The 20,221-nt window shown below is 52.1% G+C and overlaps 1 protein-coding gene across 11 annotated transcripts; it reads left to right on the top strand.

Annotated features, from left to right (window-relative positions):
• Positions 1-4,302: 4,302 nt before the first annotated feature.
• On the top strand, positions 4,303-19,783 carry ZIC4 (Zic family member 4). Of its 11 annotated transcripts, XR_012634023.1 has the most exons (5): positions 9,336-10,596; positions 15,046-15,158; positions 15,242-15,370; positions 17,286-17,408; positions 17,612-19,783. XR_012634023.1 is itself a non-coding variant. In XM_074911663.1 (4 exons), the coding sequence occupies exons 1-4, from the start codon at positions 9,387-9,389 to the stop codon at positions 17,310-17,312; spliced, it is 1,479 nt and encodes a 492-aa protein (XP_074767764.1). In that variant the 5' UTR covers positions 9,336-9,386; the 3' UTR covers positions 17,313-19,783. The 11 variants fall into 11 exon arrangements, 8 of the variants coding, with proteins under 8 accessions (XP_074767766.1, XP_074767764.1, XP_074767759.1 ...); XR_012634022.1 differs by having other exon boundaries at positions 15,046-15,370; positions 19,497-19,783; XM_074911663.1 differs by having other exon boundaries at positions 17,286-19,783.
• Positions 19,784-20,221: the final 438 nt, after the last annotated feature.

Genomic DNA, 20,221 nt, shown 5'->3' with positions numbered 1-20,221 from the left:
ACAAAGAGCCATTGACTATATATTAAAATGATTGTTGAAAGGTATAAGTATGGCATTTAAAAGCAGAAAACCTTTGTGGTTTAATCAATTAAGCTAAGCAACATTTGTACAATATTTTAAACGATGCTTCGGCACTAAAAAAAAAAAAAAATTCTCGTGAAACTTTAAAATATAGACGTCTTTGTGTGCGTACGTATATATACACTTACGCATGTGCCCTTGTGTGTGTACATATATAAACCCGGCAAATTATATATTTACTCAGTCGCCTGCATATTCATTAGCTCTAATTATTTTCTAGTAACGAAAACACCAAAAGCTCGCTAAGAGTCGGACTCCTTCCATTTCGCCTTTGTTCAGCCCTTCACTTGCCTCCTTCGCAGCTCAATCCGAGCCCCTCCAATTCCTAGTGCCAAACAAAGAAACTTTAAACTCATCCTCTCTAATTAAAGGCGCTGGTAAGCAATCCGCAGGGCAGGTACTGGGGAATGAGACCAGCAGCGCTGCTGCGCGAACCTTTCTTGGGTGAGAACTGCCTCATTTCGAGAGGTGTAAAAATGGCCATTGCGCCTAGAAAACAAACAAACAAACAACAAATAAACTTTGATACGCCTTGAAGGAATGTTTCGCTGCAGTTTATCTGCAGATGCAGTTTGCTTGTGCTCGGTGCATGGAGATCGCTTTCAAAGCAGATGTATTATGTAATTTCCCGTGAATCTTGGGAGGCTTCACAGGGGTTTTTTTTCAGAATAATGCTGGGCTGAATCTACACGTTTGCATTTATTCTGCCAAATCCATTCAAAGGAATTGCAATAGTTTATAGCAACAGGTATACCCGCTCTAGGAAAGCGCCTGTGTGTGGACGTGGTCTTTAGGCGAGTGTTACATTACTTTCTGTACCTGGTGCTAAAATTAAGCAAAGGACAGACTTGTCAGCGTTATTGTGAAGTCTCCAGGGCGATGGCATTAGGAGATCCAGAAAGTTAGGTAGTCCGGGGCTAGCCTGCCTCCCAGTGCAGGGGGAACCCAGTGATCACTCCAGATCGGTGCAAAATATACGAGAAGGCAGACGAGAGGATATTTTTAGGAAGCGTATCTAAATATACAGTGTAAGAGTGAATGTTAAAAAAAAAAAAAAAAATGTTGTGGGTTGTAGAAGTTATCAAGTGGGATTTGCGGCGCGCTCTCTGCAGGAAACGAAAGCTGCTCCAGTTCAAAGCCACATGCACCAACGTGACATATAAGCCATTAAAATATCATCCTGACGGCTCATTTCTGCTTCATCATACATTCCCTAACTGCTTCCAGAAAGCAAGAAAAGAAGAAATGAAGGATGACCGCCTCGATGGAAGCGCCAAAGAGGTGGTGGGTTCCTGGGGGGGGGTATTGTTTTCTTCTTTCATTCTTTATTTCTTTTCCCTTCCCCCCCAACCCCACTTTTATTTTTGTCAGTTCAGAAATGAGGGGAAACCTCAACAGGTCGCAGGGGTAAGTGCCTGGGAGCAGGGGGTGTCTGAGCAGCCCGGGCAGCTGGCGAGCCCCCACCGCCTGCCCCAAGAGCTGGAGGAGGTCTCCCTGCCCGCGGGGGGGCCTGGCGGGAGGAGGCTTGGCCGCCCCGGGGAGAAGGGCTGGAGCCCCGCGGTGAGGGGGCGCAGTGCCTCGGCTGCCCCTCGCCCACGTGGGGGCCGGCCCCCGGCGGCACCTCGACGTCCGGGGGCGGGCGGAGGGAGAAGCGCCCGGGTGCCGTCGGGGAGGGCTCCAGCACCCTCCGCCGGACGCCGGGCCCCTCGCCCGCCCCCCCCTGAGTCCGGGGGACGGGGGGGGACGGGGGGGGACGGCCCGGCGGTCCGCGCAGCGAGGGGGGGCGGGGGTTCGCGGAGCGAGGCGGAGGGGGTCCCAGCCCCGACAGCGGTCGGGCTCGGTGGGGACGGGCAGGCGGCGGGTCCGGCTGGGTCCTGCGGCCGCCCAGGCGGGGCCGGAGGGCCGGGGCGGAGGGCAGAGGACGAGGAGCGATGACAATGGCGAGCCCCGTGGGGAGGTTTCCCGGGGGACGCGCTCCCCGCCCAGCGCCTCGCCCACCGCCGCGCCCGGTGCCACGGGGGCGCGCCGGGGGAGCCGGCGCTCCGGCACTGCACGCCCTTCTTTATAGGCGGGTGCAGGGGGGACGGAGCCCGGTAGCCCGGCCGGCCCCCTCCACCCACACCCCCCTGCGGGCAGGGCCGGGGGAGCTGCCAAAGGAGCTGGGTGTCTCGGCCAACTTCGCGCAGAGCCCGCGGAGGGTCTGAGACCTCGGTCCCGGCCCCCCCGCGCCCGGCGCCGGTTGAGGAAGGGGACATGATCCTAAATCCCCGTCGAGGGTGACGTCCCCGAGGGTGACCTCTGACCCGAGCCCGGCTCCATGTGCCAGCCCCGGGCACCGGCGCAGCGCCGGACCGGGCGGGGACGGGCGGGGGCTCCTCGCCGAGCCCCCCCGCCCCCCGCCCTGCTGCTCCTTTGTCACGCACGGTCCCTCGGCCCCGGGAAGTCCGTTTGCCGGGCGGGGAGCCCGTTCGCCTGGCTGGGCTGGGCTCGGGGGTCGCTGCACCCGCAGCCGAGGAACTTTGATTTCTGCCCCGAGAGCTCCCCGGCGAACTCTCGCTTCACCCCGCGCCGCAGCGGAGAGCACAGGTTGCGTGACAAGCCGGCGGCAGCAGGGCACACGTCGTCCCCGGCGCCGCACGCTCAGCCCGGCTCACACATCCCGGGGCAACGCCGCCAAACCCGCCCGGGGCCGCCGGGCTCCCGCGGGGGCGGCGGCTGCTCCCGGACCCGCTCCGCCGGCGCACCGCCGGCCGGGTGTCGAAGAGAGCGTGTGGGGAAGGGGGGCCGGGTCCCGCCTGCGCCGGCTGCACCCCCTCGCACCCCCAGCCCCAGCTGGGAGCCGAGGGGGGGCTGGTACCCCGCAGCGGAGCGCCAGGGGTCGGCCCGGCGGAGATCCCGCCAGCTCGGGCAGTGGGGCACCCGCACCCCCCCGCTCCGCCGGTGACACTGCCTAGATGAGAAAGGCGTGTGAGGTCGAGCCGGAGTTTTAGCCAATATTTACTCTGAAATCCACAACTGTTTTTGCCTTCGTGTTTTGTCATCTGGTAATCATTTGAAATATTAAAAGCAGCGATTTTTTTTTTTTTTTTTTTTTTTTGTCCAGTTTCAACAAGTTTTGGCGAATGCTTGGGAACTGAGCACTCCTCCAGCCTCCCATTCTAACCAATAAAGCACAACTCCTGCAAACCTTTCGCTAGCAGGGCAGTGTTTGCTGCTCTGACTTGATAAAAGTGTGAGGATGAATGGAAGTTGGCTGGAAGATACAATTCCTAAGGGGTTCCTCTAGTTCTTTTTATTTCAGCAGTAATTTTCATCACAGCGGTGAAAATATTGAGGATATCACTTTATTTGTGATAAAGTATGACTGTGATACGCTGATGAAGTTTCATAATTAATATCATCAATTATTTGTGTTAGTATAGATTTTTATTTACCAGCCCTACGGTCCCTATAATAATAGTAGCAAAAGCAATAATAATAATAATCTCCTTTGAAGTAACAGATTCCAGATTCTGGTGTTCTTTTCTGTATTGAGGGAGAAACAAATAAACAATCAAAAAACCTCAAACCCAGAGCCTGAGAATTTCAAAGATATGTGCAAAAATTCAGACTCGGACACCGCATCAAACCCCAGATCTGCTCTCGGGCTTATTGCTGCCGCTCAAAGAAAGCTGTGCAAAGTTCTGCCTGCAGTAGTGGCAGTGCTCTGCCTCGCAGAGTGCAAAGAGCAAGCTGAAAATTATAGGCAGGAAGAAGTGCCAGGGTGGTACTATACTAATCCTTGCTGAGACAACAACTTGCGCTGGAGGCTCGCAGAGAGTCCGAAATTTAATTTCGGGAGGGAAGGATCTGTAAACAATATAGTGGAGTTGGTAAAAACCTGCCTTACAATAGCCTGCCAGAAGGTGAATGTCAGATCAAAGGAGAACTGAAAAGATGTCCTTTCATATTTTTTTTTCCCCTAAATCAGCCATGGAAACTTCATGACTCCATAAAACATGTGCTGCTTTGCTGGGGAGACAGCCTCCAGTTTCCCCTCGGAGAAGGCTTCTCTTCCCCCCACCCTAGGTGCTTTACTCTTGTGTTTTGTTTGGGGTTTTTCTTTTCTTTTTGAATCCATGATGCCCGAGTCGTAAAGCGCCTTACTCATTTTATATCACACACAAATGGTTTTGCTCTTAACTTTCCAACTCTCTCCCCAAACAGGAACAAAGTCAGGAAATGAGGCACAAGACTACCCTTGTAATGAGGAAGAGAAAACGACTTTACAGAAACATCCTGGAAAAGTCAAGTAAGTTAAAATATGCCCTTTTTTTCAGTTCAAAGGAGACAATTTTTTTTTTTTCAGCTTAGTGTTTAACGTACTTGCATAAACACAAATCAGCGACACAACTCCCCACCAGCAGCTGCCTAATCCTGCTCAATGCCTATTCATTTGGAGGTTCTAGAATTAATATTTGACGACTCTCTCATTGAAACAACAACCCCTGACCCCATGTGATTGCACTGTCACATTATTCTATGACATATTCATCTTGAATTCATTTACGGACGATTTGATTGGAATGAGGTTTGACATGTATTGGATCCTATTAAAGAAGAAGACTTTGATCTTGTTGATGGGGTTTACATGATATGTATCATCTTTACCAGGGATACCAGGCTTCCACAATGTGGTGTCTAAGTAGTTAGTGACTGACAGCTTATCTGACAGGAATACCTTAATCTTGAGGTACTGAATGAAATATTCTATTTAAAATAAGCATATGATTTGCTTGTCCTAGGGTAGCTCTAGGTCACAAAAAGTGAGAAGCAAACCTAGGCACAAGCCGTTGCTCGTCTGGTAGCTTAGTTCCCATTACCCAAGAACCCTGAAGTAAAGAAGACCCCGTAAATGGGAATGGGGCGGGGGAGTGGAAACAAAGGCAGAATGTGCTCCCGAGCCACCGGGTACCCTCTCCTCTTCCCTCTGGGGAGATGCTGGCACTACTGAAAGGCTTTCTTGAAACACCTCTTCCTAAACAGCAGTGCCTTCTGCCGGGGCAGGCAGGGACTCGGGCTCAGGTCCTGCGCCTGCCCCTGTGTCACTCGCTGCCGCCCTCATCTCTCCCTGCGAGCGAGTTTGGGGGCTAAGGAATCGCACAGGGTGACTTCTCAGTCCTCTCCGTTTCTCTTCCTCGTTTTTTTTTCCTTTCTCACAGTAAGTGTTAGGATTTTCAGATGAAATCGTCCCCCTCCTCTAGTCCGGGAGTTGAAGCCCGGAACGTGCTGTTTGGAGAGCTCAGGGCATCCCGTCCCGTCCAGTCCTCGGTCACCGGCTGGAAAGTTTCTAGCTGGCTCGTCGGGAAGTTTCCGCAGGGATGGACGTGGAAGAGCACAGAGCTGGGTGAAGGTCAGATTTTGCTCTCCCCGATGCTTCCCGGGGCAGAAGCTGTTGCTTGCACTGAGCAGGACTCTACGGGTGAGCAGGATCCGGTCCATAGTCAAAGAGCACAACACGAGCAGCCCCTGATTTTCTGGGGCTTTGCACCTCACCTTCACAGCAAGCCCCTTCTCTGACCAAGGTAGAAATACGGGTAAGCGTCTTGCTCTATAGGTAGATCCCTACCCAAACCAGGGCAAAGGCTGGTGGATCTGTAAAGCCATTCGGCAGCTGGGGCTGTCCCCACCCCCGAGAGTTACCCCAAAGGGGTGTGGGACGCAGTTTCCATCCCGTAGGCCCCGGCAGCCGCTGGGCGCGGGGCCGGGGTGCAGGCAGGGGCCGGAGGGTTGGGGCTGCCCTGCTCGGCCCCGTACCCCCGAGGTGTGGGAAGGCGGAGCTCTGGGTCCCGCACGGCGGTGCGGGGGGCAGGGAGGCAGCTCAGCTCCCCTCCCAGGGCACAGCCCCGACGTGCGGGGCTCCTGCCTTCTCCCGGCGCTGCCTCGGCCAACTAACTTCTTCCCCGGTAGAGCTGGGCCAGACGAGGGGAGCGAAGGGGAAAAGTGCTTGTGACTCGTCTTTACAACATGCCACCTGTCTAGAGCAGCCCTCCTGCACGGGCGGGCTTTGGGGCCGGGGGCTGTGGACGGGATGGCAGAAACACAGCAGCCACTAGAAAATTTGTACTCGGGCTCAAGCTGCCCGTCTGTTCGTGCTGGTCTAGCACTCAAGAGAGCACCGTGGTCCCTCTAAACTTATCTTCCCTTAAAACAAGATCTATCCTTTAGATCTTATAAAAATATTGTCCTGTGAACCTGCCCTGATGTCTGAGTTTCAGCTTCAGCTCAGGATGTTTCTGTTCTGCTGCTTGAGCAATCTTGCTTTCCCCCTAGAAAGGCTCTGACTTCATCCAGCTCATGAGTCCCCAGGGTAGTCTAGAAGGGGATGCCCTTACCATAGCCAGGTGGGTTGAAAAGGAAATAATAATAATTTAAAAAAAAAAAAAATGGCCCTGCACAAGCTGATGTTGACACATTTGAGAGTTAGCCGAGAGCCCGACTTATCTGGTCAAACAGGGCTCAGGCCGCTGCCAAGAAGCAGGACACCTCGGTCACCCCTGAAGTGGCAGCCGTACGAGCTCAAGCTGCCAAAGGGCTGCACAAACAGGCATTCAAGTTTTCAAAACATTCTGGGAGATGCGCGGAGCAAGGCCGGGTCTGGCCCCGCTCCCCTCCTCTTCCCCGTTTCTCCGCCTCCCCGCAGTCATGTGGCGGCCCCCGCCCGCCCCCCGCCCCGCTCCCCCCCACGCACGCAACCGGGGCTCACACCAACTTCACCTAAGAGTGAGGGACACCGAGGGCCAGGTTCTCCTGGAACAGGGAGTGAGAGAACGCCTTGAGTGAGAGGCCAGCTGAGAGCCATGAGTGTCTGACGAGAAACCATCACAATATTTTAAATGAGCTTAGGGCAAACCGGTTATGACATTTTTTTTAATTGATAAACTGTTCCAGATGTTTTCTCCCTTGACTGAGAAGTGTCAGAATTGATGGATAACAAGTATGTAGAGATGCAGTGTTTTAAGGAGGTATGAGGAAAGCAGCTTTATTTGGAATTCACACTCTCAGTACATTTGTAAGTAACAGATTCATCATTCCTAACGTTTGTCTCTTCTGTGCACTCCTATTGAGATGGTCATGAATAGGACTGTCAAATCCATTTCGTAGAGCAAGTAGACTTGAAAGTTGAGATATTGTGAGGATGGTGTGTGGTTTAAAATGCCTGCGTAAACATGTTATGTAAGGGTGGAGAGCTAATTGCATCATTTGTCACTTTTCATCATCTCCACTCAGAAAGATGTGCACAAGGATGTATCTATAGCGAGGTACCTAAATATCAGCCTTGTGTTACAGGGGAAATATGGTGAAAGCCAAGCAGAGCCAAAATACGTAACTGCAGACAGTCCAGAGTATGTGAAGCTGTGACAAAAATGTCCCCTATGTGGTTATGTATGTCCTACACTTTAATCTTACGGTTTCTGATCATTGGTTGGTAGCTTCTCTTGTGAGAGTAGCTGAACACTGCCAGGCAGTTTCTTGTTTTACTACTTAACATAAAGCCTATCGATCGTCGATGCTGTTACATTTTTATGAAGACGAAAAATTTGCACAGGGAGCTTTACCTGGCGTGCATGCGGTTACGTATCCACTGGCGAGTTAACAGTAATTCAGTGTATAAAAATGCTGAGAGTTTGACAGGATGGTTAGGGAATTCATTGTTGCTTTATTTCGTAAGACTGCGCGTTTTTTGGTGGAGTCAGTTTTATGTCAGGATCCGAGTTCTGTGGCAATACGGTGGGCAGAAATTTACAGCTGTGTTTTTCTTTCCTGAGGCAGAAGAATCTTTTCCCTTGTTTCCTTTACTTTTTTAAAGTTCACAATCCCCTTCTTAAAAACTTAAGTAGATGCTTTCTTCTGTGTTGAAGACCTAAGCTTTTCTAAACCTGTAAGGCCTCAGTGTATAAAGCTGAAACCTTGACCTACACTTTCATCACTAGCCACGCAAATGCTGCAGACCCATGCCATTTCCTTCAGGTGAGGAGCATCAGAATCGAGTCGGTTATGAATGTTTTTCGATGCTTTTTTACTTCACGCTAAGGATGGGGATTTTACATGGAACTACCCTGTAAGTGTGTGTGAGAGAGGGAAAGGGAGAGAGACTCCCTCTTCTGGGTTAAACACTCAGATTCAGTCTGAACATCACGATAACTCGCATCGCTCCGGCAGCCAATAACCAGATAACTACTAAAACTTGTCAGGGGAGGGGAAGGGGACGATGAGTATTCCAGGAATCCTTTGTCAGGGCTCAGGCGACGGTACAGCAGCCCGAGCACAGGCCAAACGAGTACGCCCAGTGGGCGAGCTGCGGTGCGGCTCCCGCCGCCGTTCGTGCCGGGGAAGGACCCGCTCCCCGCGCTGCCAACAAGTGTCAGGGACCCGCAGGCTGGCCCGGGCCCGCTTCCACTGGGGGCGCAGGGCCGCCTTGCCTCCCGCTGCTCTGGCCGGGCGGCGGGGACCGGCCGGGCTGCCGGGGCTCTCCCGGCGGGGGTGGGGAACCCCGCGGGCTGCCCCCCGCCCCGGGGCAGGGCAGCGGGAATGGACAAAGGCCGGGTCGGGCGGCCGGGACGCTTCCCCCGCCGCCCGCCTTGGCTTTGTTCCCGCACGGCAGCAGCCCCGGCGGCGGAAGCTCGGCGACGGCCGGACGGCGCGGCCCCGGGGGAAGGCCCCGGGCAGGGCCTCCCGCCGCCGGGCCGGGCTACGGCCGCGGGCTGCGCCGTGCCCCGGGGCCGGGCCGAGGGGCGCCGCGGGGCGGGGCGGGGGGGTGCCGGGGGAAGGGGGACGCCCGGCGGCAGCGCATGCGCATCCCGCCGCACACTCCGCCGCACCGAGCGATAACCCTTTCAGTCAGCAGCGGGACCTGTCATCGGTGACGTCACCCCGCCGGCAGCCAATGGGAAGGCGCGGCGATTGTTTGGCCGGCGGGGCTGGCGCCGCGGCCCGGGGGCGGCGCGCGGCCGCCCGCGCCCCGTCCCGTCCCGTCCCGCGGCCGCGCCGCGTGGGGCTCCCCGGCCCCGCGGGAGGACGGGCCGCGCCGCGGGACCTCCCCGGCCCGCCGCCGCCAAAAGCGGGACCCCGCCGGCCCCGCCGAGCCCACCCGCTGGCAGCGCCGCCCGCGCGCCCCGCCGCCCGGGCAGCGGGACCGGGAAACTTTTTGGGGGGAGAAAGAAAAAAAAAAAAAGTTGGTTGGTTTTTTTTTTTTTTTTTCTCCTACCCCCCTCTCTGTGTCTCTCTCCTCCCGCTGTCAGGTGACTTTTTAGCATTAGAAGCTAATGAGCGTGGATGCTCTGGGGCTCCCAGTGATGGACCCTGCTGCTCTCTCCAGGCGGAACACGGCGCTGAGATTAGTAGACTTGGCGGGGGCTCCTCGCCACCACCACCACCACCCCCCTCAGAGCATGACAGGCTTCCCGGGCTTCGCCGGGCACCCCCACGCCACGGCGCCCACGCAGCCGGGGGAGCACGCCGCCGAGTCCCGCCTCGGGCCGCACCCGCTCCGGCCAGAACACATGGGGCACCGCCACCATCCTCCTCCTCATCCTCCTCCTCAGCATCACCCCGCGGCCCTTAAGCTCAGCCCTGCCCCTCATCCCCACCACCAGCTCCACCACCACCACCACCACCATCATCATCATCATCATCATCATATGGCAGGCCAAGCCGAGGTGGTCTCTAGTCAAACGGGAGCGTTTGGCCCGGCGCAGTCACCAGCAGCCCCTTACCCCGTCTCTCACCCAGCCCAGGCTCTGGCAGCAGGTAGGGACTTCTTCATACGCAGAGACCTGCCGGCCCCACTCATGCCAGGGCTGACCGAGCAGCACCCCGCTGCAAGTTCTCACCACGGACTGTTTGTCTCAACAACAGGTAGCTACCCCGGACACCATGGTCACCACCACCACCACTCAGAAGCTGGGAATCCCTCTCTGTTCACTGGACTCCATGAGCAGCCTCCCCATGCAGCTCCAGGTGGCCATCTAAACGGACAGATAAGACTGGGGTTACCTGGAGAAATGTACGCCAGGTCTGAACATTTCACTCAAGTACCAGCCTCCAGGACAGATCCTTTTGCTGCTTCTTCGCTTCATAGCTACGGTGGCATGAATCTGAACGTGAATCTGGCTCCACACCACGGCCCGGGTGCCTTCTTTCGTTACATGAGGCAGCCCATCAAACAGGAACTCATCTGTAAGTGGATTGAGTTGGACCAGACTCCCAAAAAATTATGCTCGAAAACTTTCAGCACGATGCACGAGCTGGTGACTCATGTCACGGTGGAGCACGTTGGAGGACCCGAGCAGTCCAATCACATATGTTTCTGGGAAGAGTGTCCGAGAGAAGGGAAACCTTTCAAGGCCAAATATAAACTTGTAAATCACATCAGAGTCCACACAGGTGAAAAACCTTTCCCCTGCCCTTTCCCAGGCTGTGGCAAAGTGTTTGCCAGATCAGAGAATCTCAAAATACACAAAAGAACTCATACAGGTCAGTATGTAAAGCTCTCTTTACTCTCTCTCTCTCTGTGTTATTCAGCATACTGTTTCGCTTAATTTTGTTTTTAATGTATCCTTTGCGTTGTTATTGAATGCACGCCAAGTACTGCTGGAAAATAAATTCTCAGATTTGTTTGCTTCTTTACCGTTTGGAGGAGGGGAGAGAAAAGGGGGGGGGGGAAGAGAAAGCGAGAACAAATCTCAGAATTCTCGTCCATATTTTTTTTCTGGTTGTGCGGAGAGGCTGCTGTAATGTTTATGCGGGTAGATCTGTGTAAATATCGAGTGATATAGCTACTATTTCTGCTTATTCACAAAGGCGAGGATTTTTTTTTTTTTTTTTTGGCAATTTAAAGTTGTTGGGGGGGAAAATGAAATCATTGTGCAAGCTCACGAATTAAAAGTGAACAATAGAAGTTACAACTTGTCTAGTCAGTTTTGACTGATGTCGCTGAGATGCTGCTGCTCTAACATTGTGAGAATAACACAGCTGCGACCTTTTCGCTCAACAGTTTTGTTTTGGGCAGAGGGAGTTTCAAATGTTTGATCTGAATAACACTGACATTTTTAATGAGCATTGCCTTCCAACGACTCTCTGCATTTGCAAATATGGGGAGCTGCAAGTTCTGATTCTCGGGAGAGGGGAAAAAAAAAAAAAAGGAGAAGAAAACCTGGTATTGTTTCGGCCTGTACATTTTGAAATGTCATTTGCAGATCTGCTAAGCGGAATTGGGACGTGTCAGAAACATCTGTTAGTTCTAGTTAACAGAAAATAAAGTAACTCGATGGACGATCTTGCAAAAGTACGTTTGAACTCTTCCGGCCAGGAAAGCATTTATAATTAATGAAATTGCACGTAGAAAGTTTTCACACTTCCAGGAGCAGCTTGTGAAGTTGTATTAATTAGTTTAGCAGCCGGTGTTTGTAGTCTGTAGCGCTGGCTTTTTTTTTTTTTTTTTTTTTTTTTTTTTTTTTTTCCCTCTGAAGGAGAAGATAAGAAATAAGCCCTTTTTGGAAAATTTAATCTGTTCCAGTGTAGGGTTTTCCACCTCCCACCCGCTTCTGTACAGCCTTATGCACTGCGAGGGAAACTACATAATCCTATTGTAAGATCCGCTTACAGCCAAACGATTTTTTTCGCCTTCCAGTTCATAAAACTCCCCTTCCCCCATGCTCGGTGCAGGGCTTGACCTTCCAGGAGTTGCATTTTTATGATATAACTCGACGAGATATAATATGCAGAACGTATACTAATTTCGTATCGCTATCGTCTAAACATAGCACAGAGATTTTACAGCGACCGTCACTCGTCACCTAATTATTTTTCCATCGCTCTATGAATAGCTCGTCTGTGTGCGGGGACACACACACACACACACACACACAAGATAGCAAAGTTGTGTTCCTCTGCTGCCTTCTCGGCCCCCTTTTCCGAGGAGAAAGGAGTATCCCCGGGTCACATAACTTGTATCCGAGCCAGCTCCTTGTCAGATCAGCACAGGTACAGCCATTAACCGGGAGAGCTCATCCCTTAATGACAGTGTTTTTCTTAAGTAAACAAACTTTTACTGCTCTTTAACGGCCTCACTGTTTGAAGTCTCTGAAGCAGAAAATGGTTAAATTCTTGGGAAAACTGACCTACATCGGAGAGGCAGGTTCAGGGCAAACCCGAGATCGGAGGTTTGCGTTTATTAAACATCATTCCGAGCGACTGTACTTTTCGCTTTAACTTTCCCGGTGATTAATTGCTGTATTGTGAAAACTCCTGCAGGGTCTTTATGGTTCCACCGTTTCTATTAAACACCCAGAAGTTGTCAAAAACGCAATGTTTCTGAAACCCTAATAGAACTCACTACGAATTATTCATGAAGACAGTTCTAGATTCAACAGGAAAATTATTGCCTCCTCAAATATTAATGACTTCTGATTTCTCCGAAGCTGGGGAGCGGGCAGAGGGATTTCTGGCGATGTGCGGATTTTCCGGGTTGGAGGATAAGGCCGTTAAGGCGGCGGCAGCGGGACGAGCAGGCCGGGCAGGGATCACTTCGCCGCCTTCCCAGCGGGCCGGGAACAATGGTGCGAGGCGTGGGACGGAGCCCCTCTCCCTCCCGGGAGGCCCCCGCCACCCCCGCGCCTCGCCCGCAGCCCGGAGGCCGCCACCTCCGGCTCCCTACCCCCCCCCCCCCCCCCCATCACCCCCCCGGAGAAGTTGGTAAATACCTTCATCCACTCCCGGAGACGGGGTGGGGGGTAATGCCACAGTGTCCAAGCCGAATTTCACTGAACACTTTTGCCCAGCTACAAGTGTGGGGTAAAATGGCGGTTGAGATCCTGCGCCTCTCCATCGCCCGGGGAACTTTCTGCGTGGCTGCACCTCCGTGCCCAGGCTGCGGCAGCCGGGACCTGTAAAATGTCCTCTCCCTGCCGGGTAGGGATTTCCACGTAAGAAAACCTGCTCTCGCGAAAGGAATACTTGCAAATGGCTCGGGTGGCTCCTCTTTATCGAGGCGTTCCGAGAATGCAAACCGGGCGGCTGAGAAACTGCTGCCCTCTTCCCACTTGAAACCTGACCGTACGGAGGGACCTTTCCGTGGCTCTTTCAGGGGGTTAAGCGAAGTTGAACATTTTTCAACTCTCGGGAAGGCGGAATGCGCCGCAGCCCGCTTTTACCTGAATGTAACTCACTTTGCACAAGCAGAGTGCTTATGAGGATGGCTTTCCCTGGGGTCTCCTAACTTACTGCTTGCTTGTACTACACTAATATCCTTGATTTGTTGTCTCAACTTGGATGCTGAAGGTCAAATTGTTTCCTTACGTGAAACTGTAATTAGATTATATGCGTGCATGTGTCTATGCATATGGACCGCTGTATGTCGACAGTATTTGGTTACAGGGCCCGCGTCGTTTTCCAAGAGACCTTATTTTTAACCTATATCCCCCTTGCCTCTAACGCCAGGTATTTACCCATCCTCTGTGCAAATCTTAGCGGTGCAGGATGAGAGAGTCCTTCGTTGACTATTACAGTGCGGAAAGGACATACTTTAAACGCGGAGCCACGAGCTTTTTCCCACCCACCTTGCATAAAGTGCATTCATGTGAAATATTTGGAATGCCTTCCTTTATGTGCCTCTGCCCGCAGCAGAGCACGAGGTGGGCTGCGTCCCTCCGAAATTTAATCGTGACGAACTGAGAGGGGGAAAAAAAGAAAACAAACCAACAAATTATTAAAAAAAAAACCTGGAAGCTTTTACAAATATTGGAAGTCCTTTCGACTACATACGCCATGATGGTGAACACAGTGGCTTTGTTTAGGGTTCGGACGTATATTTTTGTGGTGTCCTCTGCACCCTGATACTGTTTGGCTTTTGACGGATGAGGAGGTTATTTTCATTCTCCGTGGGTGCTGGACCCGGGTACTCCTTGGCAAGCAAGGTTTTGCAGTTTGATATTATCGGTGACAATAGTGTAGTCATCATTGCACCCCGAAGCTGTCTGTGGCGTTTCCCTGAAAGCTTCCTATATATCGTGTACCATGCCCGGTCCACACGATCCGAGGTTAAACTTTCACATGACTCCAGCAACACGATTATATTTCTATTATGCTTAACGTCACTTATCATATTACCAGACAAATTAATCCCGATTGCAATTCCTTCCATGACTGAGTAGGTTCAAATGAAAAGGGAATCCCACCCTCCCGACAGTGCCATGCACCGGCCTAGTCATCCTCCCGCTGAATTTCTACCGTTTTGCCCCCCACAATCAATGTTCTTTTGAAAGATTTTGTGCCTTAACACACGGTATCAGCAAGCCGGGGAGTGGGGAAAGGAGGGGGGATGTGGGTCTTCCACGATGGGCTTGTAATCAGTGCAAGAATGGAGTGGATGAGATGGGATCTAGCCAGGTTATGCATAATATTTCCACGTGCACCTGGGGGAGTGTGAGAAATGTGTTTAACGTAAAAACCTTCACAGGGATAAATCACTGACCGCTCTTTCTGCAGGACATCGGAGTCTGCGGGGACAACACACGTTGTTTGCTCGGAACGAGCACTTGGCCTCTAAGTTTTCCCTATCTCGGGGCTTTGTCTTTTGCACAAAACCCCGCGCCGACACCAGGACAGGGGCAGGGGCAGGGGCAGGGGCAGGGGAAGGGGAAGGAGAAGCTATCCGGGCAAGGCGCTCCCGGTGCGGAGTCGGCCGCGAAGGCGGGTGGGCCCGGGGCGGCGGCGCCAGGGGAGCGCAGCGCGGCGGGGAAGGGCAGGGCCGGCGCCGCGGGGGCAGGCGGAGGCCGGAGGGGAGCTGCCCCGGCGAGAGGAGCCGTGCCAGGGCCGGAGAGAGGGGCCCTGGGAGGCTGCGGGCTTGGGGGGATGCCGGGGTGCGGCACTCCCTGCCCCGCGGCCGCGTCGCTAATGGCTGTGCTCGCCCATTGCCTCCTGCAGGGGAGAAGCCGTTCAAATGTGAATTCGAGGGCTGTGACAGACGCTTCGCCAACAGCAGCGACAGGAAGAAGCACTCGCACGTCCACACCAGCGACAAGCCCTACAACTGCAAAGTGAGAGGCTGCGACAAGTCCTACACCCACCCCAGCTCCCTGAGAAAACACATGAAAGTGCACTGCAAATCCCCTCCTCCCAGCTCCGGCTACGAGTCCTCCACGCCCTCCCTGGTGTCCCCCTCCTCGGACTCCGGCCGGGAGCCCCCCGCCTCCTGTTCTCACGCCGAGCCCTCCGCGCCCGCGCAGCCCGCCGCCAACCTGAGCGAATGGTACGTGTGTCAGGGCGCGGGGCTCCGCGGCGCCCCCGCGCCCCCTGCCGCCCCCCCTCCGCCGCCGCGCCCCCCCGGCGAGCCCCGGCCCCGCTGCTAGGGCGGGCGGGCGGCGGAGCGGCGGCGGCGGCCCTCGCCCGCCCGGGGACGGGGAGCGCTGCTCTGGGGCTCGGGGAGGCCGAGCGGGAGAGGCGGAGAGAGCCGCTGGGCAGCGGGAGAGACGACGCGCTGCGAAGTGGGCGGGTGGGCCGGCGGCGGGCCCCAGCCTGCGCTCCCGGCACCTTGCACCCGGGAGGGCTGCGCCCGCCTCGGCCGGGGTGCTGCCGCTGCCTCCCTCCGCGCCACGCACCCCCCCGCGACGGCCGTGCTCCAGTCTGTTTACAAGCTCAGTGATTTCCCTTCCCTTCCCTTCCCTTCCCTTCCCTTCCCTTCCCTTCCCTTCCCTTCCCTTCCCTTCCCTTCCCCCAAGGACCAAAGTGGTTGCCTATGGATTTTGACTGTACAGAATTTCTCTTGTCAACAGTACCGTGTGCTGCAGTGTTCTGTTCGCCCACGATTTTCTGTGAGAGTGTGTTTTTTTAAGAAATATATATATATAAACTATTATTTGTTACCGAATTGTACAAAATGGATCCATTAAATTCTTTGATTAATTAACGAGTTCGATGGACGTTTCTCTAAAGAATCTCCTTATTTTTCCCTCTTGCTGTATACAAATACATATATATATATATATATATATATATATATATATTTCACCCCCCCTCCAGTAGTCGCTAATAAAGAAAGGCCCAGGGGGGGTGCGATGATTGACTGTCCATTTTAGCTCCCACTGGTAATGACTTCTAATACCCAAACATGCCCGTCCCCACCCAGAGTGTTGCTCCTGTTGAACCGTGGGCGCTGGGGGTCCCGGGGGGGCGGGGGGTGGGTGTGGAGGGCAGAGCCCGCCCGGTGACGTCACGGCCAGGGCCGGGGCCGGGCAGCCCCCCCGGCAGCGCGGGGGCCCAGGGCCGCTGCTCCGCGACGGCTGTCCTGCGAACAGTCCCGATGATAAATGCTTGTACCGGCCCGGGAACGCGGCTTTAGCATCTTCATCCCGCTCCAGAGCTTCAAACTAGACCCGACGCAGACCCACAGGGTTCACTCCTCTGGTTCAGAGAAAGAAGGAAGGGGAAAAAAAAAACCACAATCCAAAATAAATAAACAAACCCCTCCGCTGGGGTAGCTTGAAACTGCCGAATGGTGCCGTTTTAATTACTTTAATGATGTTTAAGAATACCAGATAGTATAGGCAAATAAATAGCATGGGCTCCTGGAAGAGGTTTGCATGGCTTGCTGAGTGCAGATAGAAGGCTGCTGTAACCGCATCTTCTAGTGTCTGATACATCACCTCTGCACCCAGGTGTCCGGGGTTAGTGTGTGTGTACAACTGTACACACATGCGCACACAGACGTATATGTATATGTCTATAAATATAAAAGCTACAGGAAAATAAATAGCTGGTCAGTGGATAAAAAAACACCCCCACGTCCAGCACCTCCCCTACTGATATGGTTTTATTTCCCTCCCAGGGCACCAAGCCGGGGCTTCCCTTCTTCTCTCACCCAAACTCGACAACTTTTGTATTTAAACACGTCGAATAGTGAGAGCGTGTCGCTACCGGGAATACACATAGGGAATTACCTAGGCGAGAGAAATGTGCGAGAGAGGAGCCCAAACTAGGGGAGAATTGTGCCCCTCTGCAGCCCCCGAAACTTGTGTCATGGCAATCGAGAGGTACAGAAACCAGCTGCGGACAGGGAGGATATTTTCATCGTGTCCTGAGTTCTGTTTATTTCTTTATTTCTCTATTTACAGAAGTATTTGGATGTGCAGGCTAATCACCTTTAATTTTTCATTTGCTTGTTACAGATGTCTACCCCGTTGCTCTCAAGGTAATCTAGACAGACGCAGCTGAAAGCCTGAATCTTATGCCTTAGACATCAAAGCAAGCTCGCACAAAGAAGTATTTCTTCACAACGGTGAATCTTCATGGTAAGTTAGGATTTCTATGGCAATAGGCAAGTCATAGTTAAATAGTGAAAGGCGAAGTCTGGAGCCCGTCCAGTCTTTTCATTAAGGACATAATATTTACGTCTAACAGGCCCTTTTTCTTGTGTATACAAGTATATATTTTTGTTTGACGCGAACTAAATCATTTTCATTTAATTTCCGGTAAACAAAACCCACGCGAACAGGGCACTTGTTCCAGACCATAATAAAAATGGATAAGACTGTCAGGAAGAAAAGGCCCGCTTGAACCGTCGCCTCAGCTCACTTTTGTTTCTGCTTTCTGCCGGGATCAGAGAATGCGTTTGGGATTTGAGAGCGAGTTTCTAAAGGCAAGGAAATGGTTTTTAAGGGGGAAAAGAAAAGGAGAAAGGTCTAATCAAGCTCGGGTTGTTCAAAGGGCCTGATTTTGGGGTTGAAAGTGTGAGTTTTATGGTGCATCAGCATGCCACGTTAGGATCGCTATGGTAATGAGGAGAGCAATAGCAAGCGGCCTTCAAAGGAGGCACACTCCATTTGAGACAGTCTATTAAGATACATTTGCACTGACCTTTGGTTTCATGCTAGCTTAATACACTCAATCTGCTCCCTGCTAGAGATATACTTCCTCCACCTAATGCACTTCGGCGGAATTGGGGGTTGCTGGGCTTTGCCCTCCCCCGAGCCGGGCTCTGCTCCGGTGCTGTAGCCCCGCTCTCCTTCTCTCCAGAGTAAGGGGCTGCCAGCCAGGCTCGGGGCGAGCTCTCGTTGTCTCTCCCCAGCGTTTCTGCCCAGATTCTCGTTGCAAAACCCGGCCACAAAGCCCGAGAAGTGTTTCCCTCTCCTGTCCGCCACCCCTCGCAGGGGAAGGTAGGCTGGGGACCGAAAGAGCCGTCCTTGGGCCGCCTCAGCCCCAGGGACTAGGTGTGCTGATGGAGGTCCCCCAGGACCCGGGAAAGGGGGCGAGGGCCGGGGGGAGCTGCCCGTGCCCCCCTTCCCTTCCCACCCCACCCTGGCCGGCCGGCGCTGCGCAGTGGCGAGCGGAGGCTCCGCGGTGCGGGGGAACTTGACACCCACACGGCCGGGGCCATGGGCGCTGGGCCATGGGCCCGGGAAAGTTAGAAGTCCATGTTCCAGTAATTGTCTTGTTGTTTATTTTATCCAAGTACCCTTGTGAATAGGGGAAAAATAAACACGATGAAAAAAAATTCAAACAGTTGAGTCGTCTTTAGTGCCAGCCCTTGTGGTTGAATAAAAAGGATGGTCCAATTTCTATTGAGCTGAGAAATCTTTGAAGTGGGAGTTATTATCTGAGAAATTCCTGCTCGTCGTCCTAACAACGCTGATGAAACGTAAAAGGTTCTTTGTCAGCGATTTGTTCTCCTCTCTGTCAAACTCACCCTGCCCGTTAGATTTAAACCGTTTCTAAAGAGATAAAATCAAACTTTTAAAGATAACTTTAGGGGCCCAGAGGGTGCAGAAAATACCAAACTACCGAATCCTGTGTATAGACATACATCTGGATATATGTGGCTGTGTCTGTGTGAAACTGTCTGTGTACAGACCTCCATAGATGTCTGTATGACCTTACTGTTCGAAAGTTGAAATGATGTCCATTTTTTTGCATTTTATCCTCTGAACTTTTCCGTCTAATAAATTATTCCTACACATATGCTGCACAGAATGCGGTTCTTGGGAGAGGGCAGAAATGTTGTCTTTCATTAACACCAGTATGTGACCAACAAACATTTTCTTTCCAGTAGAGTGAAAGCAAGAGCATAGACATAAGAGTAAAGGCTTTGATCATTTTAACAGTCCGAATACCTATTAAGCATGTATATACTGCAATGTATCGAAGTTGTTAACGCATTCAAAGCGATGGCTTCCATATGCTCTCATGTTTTATTGTCCGTAAGTGTAAAGATAGTCAAACTGCATCCCTTTTGTATCTTCATTTTATAAACATCATGGTGTATACTGAAATGATTGCCTGATCAAGATTTATTTAGTAGTTTCTCATTGGGGATCATGCAATGCTCTGTTCGTAACGCGAATTCCTTGAAGTTGTAACTCATCAGTGTGCTTCTGTTTTAGTTGCTACAGAATGATCTGAGCCCAATCCTGCCATTCTAAGCAACCCCATTAATTTAATGGGACTTTTCCTGAGTAAAGACCGAGTCAAACTGCAGTGGAGTGGGTATTATTATTATTATTGTTATTGTTATTATTAATTCTGAGTCTTGTCATATTTATGGGAAAATATACCACATTCCTTGTGAACTGTACAGAGGAGAACCCTCTGAAAATGTAGCTCGCAAAAAACATTTGCAATGTTGATATGTTGTACCACTTTCCAGACATCTTATATTCCATATTTTCCTTCAACACATGTTTGGTAATGAAGGAATGTTCTGTTGTGAGTTTGAACATACTATTTATTTTTTAATATTTGGATTTTTTTACAATAAATATTTATAAACGTTTCGATTCTATGGTTATTTTTTAAAATGTGCACTTTTAAAATATGTGTTTGTACTGATGATACCAAGCCATTCCTAAAACACTGTGTAATCAACCCTGTCTTCTGTTTACTTTTATATTAGTTGAAAAAAATTTCCCCAAACCCGTGTACTTTTAATGTGGTGTACAATCAAGTACTAATGCGTGGTTTTTGTTGGTCTTTAACCTCTTTAATGTTAATCGTTTTAGGTTGGCATTTGCATTAAAAGGACAAAACAAAACACTTCTTTGGCTTCATTTCTGAGATAACATTTTTCAGAGCGGAGACTTCAAAGAAATTGTACTTTCAATCTTGAGCG

The sequence above is a fragment of the Athene noctua genome, chromosome 8 (genome assembly GCF_965140245.1).
Source record: "Athene noctua chromosome 8, bAthNoc1.hap1.1, whole genome shotgun sequence".
Taxonomy (NCBI): domain Eukaryota; kingdom Metazoa; phylum Chordata; class Aves; order Strigiformes; family Strigidae; genus Athene; species Athene noctua.
The sequence above is the reverse complement of the archived record's forward strand: the minus strand, read 5'-3'. Positions and strand labels throughout refer to the sequence as shown.

Bases quoted from the DNA above. Each gene is read 5' to 3' on its own strand.
- ZIC4 (XM_074911657.1), top strand. From the start codon at position 9,387: ATGAGCGTGGATGCTCTGGGGCTCCCAGTGATGGACCCTGCTGCTCTC. The intron at 10,597-15,045 runs GTCAGTATGTAA...TGCCTCCTGCAG, and splicing joins ACACAAAAGAACTCATACAG to GGGAGAAGCCGTTCAAATGT. The intron at 15,159-15,241 runs GTGAGAGGCTGC...CCCTCCTCCCAG, and splicing joins ACAAGCCCTACAACTGCAAA to CTCCGGCTACGAGTCCTCCA.